The following is a 7,748-nucleotide window of genomic DNA, read 5'->3' as shown; positions in this document are numbered from 1 at the left end:
TCAGGTAGGATGTAGCCTCCACTCCCTTGGACACTAGTCAGGGGCTCTCTCTGCCCACACCTGGTGGGGACTGGGCCTTTTCTTCCAGCAAAGCTTGCACACTGGTGGCTAAGATGCTACCATTTGTCACGGGTGCCTTCACCTGCATTTCTGAAACGTGGGCAATTAGTGGAGGGTGTTTTAATGACAGCACAGTGCAGAGGGGTCGCCGCTGCCGCCACCCTCTGCTGCCACCGGCCCCTGCCCAGGAGACCAAGCCCTTCTGGAGAACAGCAGTGGGATCAGGGACCCCCAGCCCCGGGCTGGGTCCTAAGGGGCAGGGCCTCCCCGTGTGCACACCTCGGCACCCTCGCTTCTGGGGGGAGCTGAGACTTCCACTTGTGTTCCGTTTGTTCTAATAAATGTTGGAAGAAAAATTTTCATCCCAGAAAAAAAGCAGCAGACGCACAGCTGTGCACTAAAGTTTTTATTTTCCTAAACTGTTCCCTCTCCCCAGTAGGAGGCTGAGGACTGGCCCCTGGCATGTCCCAGCGAGGGGCTGTTGCATGTCAACAGCTTCTGCCCCAGGGGGTCCTGAGCTGGCTGCCCCGCCCCCCAGTGGACACCTCACGGACCCAGGGCTCCAGAACCCAGCCCCCACAGATGGCCTTTGTCCAAGAGCTCATGAAGCTGGAGAGCCCAGAGCCCCTAGGAGGGGGAGCACACACACGGCCTCGGTGAACGCCCAATCTCTCATCACATGGGGGACGTCAGCAGAACCAGCACAGCTGTGAAAACAGCTCTCTCAAGGGTGCCCGCCTGCGCTAGAAAGGCCTCCCCTTGGGGTCCCCACCCACGCCTGCCTCAGGGCGCCTGCCCGCTGTGTGGGTTGGAACATTAACCAGAAGCAACCCCAGCACAGCCCCTTCTGGTTCTCAGGGGTGTGGGGAAGCCCATGGGTGCCCGAGCTGTGGGGTGGAGGGTGTCAGTCCTGAAGGGCATCAGGCGGGGCTCTGCACCCAGAGGGGAGTGAGGGGTCAGGGCCTACTCGTCAAAGAGGGGAGGAGACAGGGACAGAAATGTCTCCTCCAGCCTGTCCCCTGCTGTGGCGCGGACTCAAAGCCCCTGAAGAACTGCCTGGAACTACGGGAAGGGAGGCACTTCCAAGATAAGGGACGCCAGCAGCCACATTCTTTGGCAGGAAGATGGGAGTGGGGCCCCTCTCCCTGCGCCTCAGCGTCCAGAAGAGACGAGGGGAACCGCACCCCCTTCCTTCCAGGGTGTGGGCCTGTCTCCTGCCACGCTGTCCTCTCTTGGGCTTGCAGGCATGTTTGGGGGGAAGACGCTTGTCATTCAGGTTGTCTCGAGTGGGCGATGGAGCCTTTGGGAAAGGACCGGCCAGTGGGCAGGGGCTCGGTGGGGAAAGGGGACCTCTCTGAGTGGCCAATGGTCTTGGATCTGTGTGCACGCAGAAGAGTCAGCGTGGGAGCCATGAGCTTGCATGGGGGAAGTTCCGACCCTCAGAGGCAGGTCAGGCCCAAGGCCCAGGCCAGGGCCCGGGGAGGGCTCCACCTGGCTGCCACGGACCCTGCTGTTCACACCCACCTGTCTCAGGAGAGGGCACCTACTAAAATCACAGAAGCCTCTGACCCTCAGCAGCCTGCTGACCACCAGTCAGGGCATAAGCAGAAACCCACAGTGCACACACAGGCCACCGTCCCACTCAGGGTCCCCTGGGCCTGACTCAGTGGGGTCGGGGGACATGGAGGAGGACCCCAACACTCACTTGACAGAGGCTCCCCACCAGGTCCGGCCATCTGTCTCTGGGGCCCTGGACCCACCACCTGAGCCCCACTTCTGAACCTGCTCCCTCAGCTCTCGCAGTCAGGGCCGGGGGGGGGGGGTGGCTCTGTCTCTCGCCCCGTCATCACAGAGGCAAACATGACGATGGGCTGACCGTGTGGCAGCACCGATGCCTAGCACACGGAACTAGTGGATGGGGCGGGTCTCAGGGCCTGGGCAGGGGCCACGTGATCGTGCGATGGTCGGGGAGCGAAGGTTCACACACTGTGCACACACTCGCACACTCACATACACTGCCAGCCTGAGAGCCCTGTCCGGGCCGGAGACCACCTCTCAACCCAGTTGCTGGTTGGGGCAGAAGAAAGTCAGGAAGTCACAGTGTGGTCGAGGGCGTCGCCGCCAGCAGAGGGCGCGGCAGCGCTCATCCCCACTGCGCCTGCCCGTGCCCCATCCACACTGCGGACCCAGGCCCACAGGGACAGGCAGGGCTGTCTGAACAGCAGGTGCACAGAAGGTCCCCCCTTCCCCAGCGTCAGCCGGCGCACCATGGCCCCCCCAGGGACCTTTCACGGGCTGGGGGTTCCATGAGGAGCAAAGTATTCCGAGGAGACCGCAGGACTCGGTTCACGTCTGACTCACTGTATTTTAGTTTGTGTGCTGCCCAAGTGAGCGCCGGCTCACAGCGTCTCCAAGTGTGGGGCGTTAGTGGGGGAGAGGCCGAGGACATGCCCGCTGGGGCCGAGGGAGAGCAGTGCTGCCTGCTCCGGCCCGCCTGGTGGCTCCGAGAGGAAGTAGTGGCAGAAGCGGGTGTCAGAAGATGCAGAGAATTGCTGGAGTGAATCCACCCCAGCAAGGGAGCACCGCCCCCCCAGCCCAGAAGCAAGAGGAGGCTCCCTGCCAGTGCTGTCCCCAGGACCTGATGCCAGCCTCTGGTCCACCCACAATGTGCCCCTACCAGGGCCCAGCAAGGTCTGGGACAGGAAGGCAGGGTCCCTGTCCCTGGCAGGCACTGGCCCTGCGCCGCCAGCTCAGTGTCCCGCTTAAGACCACCTTGCCACCCAGCAGCTGCTGACCGCTGTGTCCACCTCCCCACACTTCACAACCCCCCCCCCTTGTGCTGACCCGTTCCATCCATGGAGCCTGTGGGGCCTGGCCGGAGCCAGCTCCCGCTCTTCCCCTTCTTTCTGTCAAGGCCCTGGACCTGAGTGGCCAGCTGGGCCAACCTCCCGAAGCCAGCTCTCGCCCCAAGAGGGCCTGGCCCTTCATACCAGGGGGAGATCTGTCCTCCAGACCCGGCCCAGGGCCTGTCCCGGGTCCGATGTTCTCAATCCACGCCCAGACTCCCTCTCCATCTCCCCGCTAAATCCCGCCCAAAGGACACCACCGAGTGCCCAGCTCCGAGCCAGGCAGGGGAGGGGTCGCGAGGGCCAGCGCTGCGGCCAGAAGCGCATCGGAGGGTCCGGCTGCGGAGAGAGGACTTGGGGGTCCTGCGGAGTCGTCGCGCAGCCAAGACCCGGCCCGCACCCCCAGCCCCCCAGGCCCAGACCCAGGTTTCGGCGGCGGGCGCCTCCCGCATCGGCATCGGGAGAAGGGGCCCTGGACCGCGCGGGGCGGCGGGCTCACGGCCCCCGGCCCCCGGGCCCGGGCGGTGGCGGGGGGCGCGGGGCGCGGCTGCGCTCGCTCTCCGGTGTGCAGGCCTTGGCCGACATCGCCCTCTCGCGGCCGGAGCGGAAGGCCGCCGTCACGGTCACCAGGTAGGCGGTGCCCGGCGCCAGGCCTTGCAGCGCGGTGCTGTTGCGGCCAGCGGGCACGTCCACGCGCTGCGCCGCGGTGCCGCGCAGCGGGCCGAACTGCACGTGGTAGCCGAGCGCTGCGGCCGGGCCCAGCGCCGGGGACCAGCTCACGCGCAGGCTGCGCGGCCTGACGTGCGAGATGACGATGCGCTCCGGCCCGGCCTCTTCTGCGGGGGAAGCGCCCGTGAGTGGGTGGGGTCCTAACCCTAACCGCCCCGACTCCGCGCCCCGCTCCCCTCCGCCCGCGTCCCCGCCCCCGGTCCCGCCGGCTCACCCGGTAGCGTGCGCACCAGCAGGTGCTGCGGCCTCACAGGGTGTACGTTGGACTCGGGCACCAGCGCCACATCGTAATCCGTGTCTGGGTCCAGGTCGGCCCAAGCCCAGCCCGTGGCGTTCCCCGGCAGCTGCTGTCGGCGCGCGGCTCCCGGCTCTGCGCGGGGCATCAGTTCCAACACGTAATAGCCTGAGTCCGCGCTCAGCAGCGACGGCCAGGCCAGGCGGAAGCCGTTGGACGTGACCTCAGAAACACGGAGCTGCTGCGGCTGCAAAGCGTCTGCGGGTGGTGCAGGGGGATGGAGAACCAAGGTCACCTCCTCCCGCCCAGGCCTGGGACCCTAACTGCTGACTCAGGAGATACCGGAGACCCAAATATCCGAGTAGAGGGTGGGGCCATCAGCCCAGAAGATGCAGGGAACAGTAGTGCTGGGGAGCCAGGCCAGCAGATGCTAATAACACCTAAACTGGTGACAGGATGGGGGATGGGCAGGGCTGCAGCCCCTCACTTCTGGCCCCATCAGAGGCTTCCCTGCCTGCCTCAGCCCCAGCTCTCCTGGGAAGCTGTCTCTCAGCCACCTCCTACCCAGTCCAGTGACCTGGACAAGGGTCCCTGAAAGGTGGCAGGGACCCAGGTGGTGTTTGAGAACAGAGCACCAACCCCTGCCACAGCCAGGGTGGCAGAGGGTCAGGGGACAGCTTAGCTCTGGATAGTCAAGGCACAGGAAGCCAGTGGCGAAGTTGGGAGAGGGGAGGCCACCAGGGGACACATTGAAGGGTGTTGGAGATGCTGCAACTCCGGGAACCACAGGAGAATGTGACCCCCAAAGTGGGATTCCCCCAAGTGTGCGTTACTCCTGAGCCAGCTGTGACCGTGCTGACGGGCACGGCTGGGGCGTGTCTGGGCAGGGTTAAACCTGTCACCACCCTGTTCATCCTCTTCTGAGGCTGGGCGCCCCGGCTGCCAGCCTGGCCCTCACTCTCCTGCCTATCCCCCCGCCCAGGCCCACTCCCAACCCTGGAGCCCCCACACTGCCCTGCAGCCTCTTTTTTTCCTGTCCAGCTGCTTGCTTTTTCTCCTTCTGCCCCCTCACCCATCCCAGGCTCAGTCACAGTGGTTCACCTGGGACAAGGGGCCAGGTGTCCCTGGAGAAAATCTTCAGAAGCACCCTGGACCCCTCTCCACAAGCCACAGCCCAACCTCTTCCAGGTTTGGGTGGATGATTAACCCACAGGCGGACTCTCAGGAAGAACCCTGGGGTTAGTGGCATTTTTCAGTGGCTACAGTAGTTTGAGCCAGCGCCCAGGCCCTTCATTTCCAGCCCCGCCCCTGTGGGGTTTGGCTGGATCAGACCAGAAGAAAGTCTGTGGGGGGCTGCCAGCAAACCTGCTTCAAGCCTTCTAGCTGTCCTCACCCTGGGGGGCAGTATGGGAAAGTGGGGCCCCCAGGAAGCAGTCCTGCCCCCGGCCTGGCTCCCAGCCCCAGACACGGTGGGCCCTGGCACTGGTGCTGGAGCACTTGCTGCCCACCTGCAGAGTCCTCAGGCTTGGGACCTCCTTCCTGCTCCCCTCCACTGGGCCACGTCACACCACTGCAGCCCTTGGGCCCCAGGCCCGCACCTTGGCCCCACTCTGTGGGCCTCCAGCAATGGGCTGGGCCGGTCAGAGAGCCAGGAGCTGTTCTTCCTAAAGGCTCACCCAGCTCTCTTCCTGGTTCTACCTGGGCCCCCCCACCCCGGCCCCGCCAACTCCCACCCACCGAGAATGGAGGTCCTCAGCTCCTGGGCGATGATGTGCAGGTCATCCACGTCCACGAAGTGCAGGTGCTTCTCCGCAGGGGCTGAGGCGGCAGCCGACAGCTCCAGGAGGTTGCCACGGCCGGTGCTGACGATGAAGACAGTGACGCCCAGGTCCTTTAGCTCCTGCATGGGGGGCCCCACGGGGTCGCTGGAGCCACCGTCGGTCACCCACACCAGCACCTTGGGCACCCCCGGCCGGGCCCCAGCCGCCTCGGCGAACAGCTGCTCCTTGGCGTACGCCAGCGCCGAGCCGGTGTTGGTGTCGCCCATGAGCTGGGCTGCAGCACGTATGGCATCCTGCACGGCCGCGCCGGAGCTGTGCTGGCCGAAGGGGAACTCGGTGTGTGGCCGGCTGCTGACGTGCACCAGGCTGGCACGTAGGGCCCCAGGGCCCAGGGGCAGTGGGGCTGCCAGCTGCCCCAAAAACTCCCGAACTCGGGAAAACTCATAGTGAGACACGCTGGCGGAGCTGTCCAACAGAAAGAGCAGGTCCCCCTGGGGGACTGACGCCGGGGACCCTGCGGGAAAGGGGGAGGGTTCAGCCCCACGTGGTGGCTGCCAGACAGGTCCACACCCATGGCAGGGCCCCCAGGGCCTGGGCTTTCCCTGAGCTGGTGCTGGCCTTCACCCACGTAAGCCCTGAGGGCCTGCTCAGCCCCACCCCGAAGGCCCTGGGGGTGGTGTCCCGGGTGCAGAAGGGTCTGAGCTAACAAGAGGTCCACACTCTCAGGGGGCCCCAGCTCAGCATCCTGGCCATGGACCTGGGGTGGTCTCTGGGCTCATCCCATCTGCAAAGGAAAGCAGACCCCTCCAAGCCCCCACCCCCATCCCCTTTCTGCAGCAGACAGCAAGCAGGCTGGAGCCAAGGATCCTGGCCCCCAGCTGGAGGGAGTGGCAGGTGGACCCGCCGGGGTGGCTCAGGCTTGTCTTCCAGAGAAGCAGCCTCAGGCTGGATTTCAGCCACGCAGCTCAGCCCCCAGGTGAGGCAACAGGTGGGACGTGGAGAGGAGCACAAAGCAGCTGGTGAGACTGGGGGTGGAGGATGAGAAGTAGGGGAGGCAGGGCATGGGTCACAGCCCCTCCCACAGCCCAGATGGCCAGGCGGGGATGGTGCCACCCCTTCCCGGGCCCCATCCTTGGGCTCTGTCTGCACCCAGGAAGCAAGGTACCTGACACAGAAGTGTGAGAGCTCCACCAGCGCCTCCTGGGCCTCCCCCCTCCTCCTGGCACCCCTGGGGGCAGATAGGCCCCACCACCACTGGGCCACTGGCAGATGGGGCCTGGGGTATCTTGGTTCTGGACTCGTTCTCGGGGCCTCAGTTTTCCCTAATTCAGTGGGACAACTCTAACCTTCTTGTCATCCCACTACTAAGGGTCATTCCAAGAGAAGGAAACTGAGGCAGAGACAGCCTCCTCGACAGACACCTCCCTCTCCCCTCCAGGCCCCACGATCCGGGCAGAACGGTAGGGCAGAACGCAGCCTCCACGTTCAGTCGAGCTTCCTGGGATATCTGGGTCCACCCGCCTGCCAGACACCCCGGCCCCGCGGCCGCGGGAGGAAAGCGATGGTTCCAGGCTGGGGTGGGGGGCGGGGGCGTCGGAGCACGGCCCCAGCGCCCGCCGCACTCACCGCGCTCCGCGCCGCTCCGCGCCAGCGCCAGGCTCAGGGCCAGGCCAAGCGCCGTCCAGGGCAGCATCGCGCGCGACTGAACGAGGCGCACTCGGACCCCGCACTTCTCTTGCTGGCTCGCTCTTGGGCGGCGACGCGCGCTGCCGCAGGAGCTGGATCCGGGCCCCGCCCCCGAGAGGCCCCGCCTCGGTGTGCGCGCTCAGCCGCGTGCTTTGCCCAAGGGCCCGGACTCGGGTGGCGCGCGCACGGAGGAGGGGCTCGGACGCGCCCTCCTGGGCACACACGCTAACAGACAAGGCAGTCCTTCTTTCTGGTGGTGAGACTGTGAGGTCTGCCCTGCCCCCTGCCCCCGCCCCCCGCCCCCTGCCCCCTGCCCCCAATCACGAGCAGAGTCGTCCCCAGGCCCACTGGCCATGCTTTCACGGAACTGGAAGTCCCTCCAGCATACCCAAGAGGGCCCAGGAAGTGTAA

General features: G+C 65.8%; 1 protein-coding gene across 1 annotated transcript; it reads right to left on the bottom strand.

Moving 5' to 3' along the window:
* Positions 1 to 453: 453 nt before the first annotated feature.
* Positions 454 to 7,503, bottom strand: VWA1 (von Willebrand factor A domain containing 1). The gene is made up of 4 exons (XM_053920930.2): positions 7,278 to 7,503; positions 5,608 to 6,165; positions 3,850 to 4,128; positions 454 to 3,742 (listed from the first exon to the last, which is right to left on the bottom strand). Exons 1-4 carry the CDS (start codon positions 7,342 to 7,344, stop codon positions 3,402 to 3,404), a joined length of 1,245 nt encoding a protein of 414 aa, XP_053776905.1. The 5' UTR covers positions 7,345 to 7,503; the 3' UTR covers positions 454 to 3,401.
* Positions 7,504 to 7,748: the final 245 nt, after the last annotated feature.

Source organism: Desmodus rotundus, chromosome 3 (genome assembly GCF_022682495.2).
Source record: "Desmodus rotundus isolate HL8 chromosome 3, HLdesRot8A.1, whole genome shotgun sequence".
In the NCBI taxonomy this organism is placed as follows: Eukaryota; Metazoa; Chordata; class Mammalia; order Chiroptera; family Phyllostomidae; genus Desmodus; species Desmodus rotundus.
This window is presented reverse-complemented; position numbering and strand designations above follow the sequence as displayed.

Excerpts from the sequence above, each read along its gene's own strand:
- VWA1 (XM_053920930.2), bottom strand. The coding sequence starts at position 7,344 with ATGCTGCCCTGGACGGCGCTTGGCCTGGCCCTGAGCCTGGCGCTGGCG. Across the intron at positions 6,166-7,277 it reads GCGGAGCGGCGCGGAGCGCG|GGTCCCCGGCGTCAGTCCCC; the intron begins GTGAGTGCGGCG and ends CCTTTCCCGCAG. Across the intron at positions 3,743-3,849 it reads GCTGGTGCGCACGCTACCGG|AAGAGGCCGGGCCGGAGCGC; the intron begins GTGAGCCGGCGG and ends CTTCCCCCGCAG.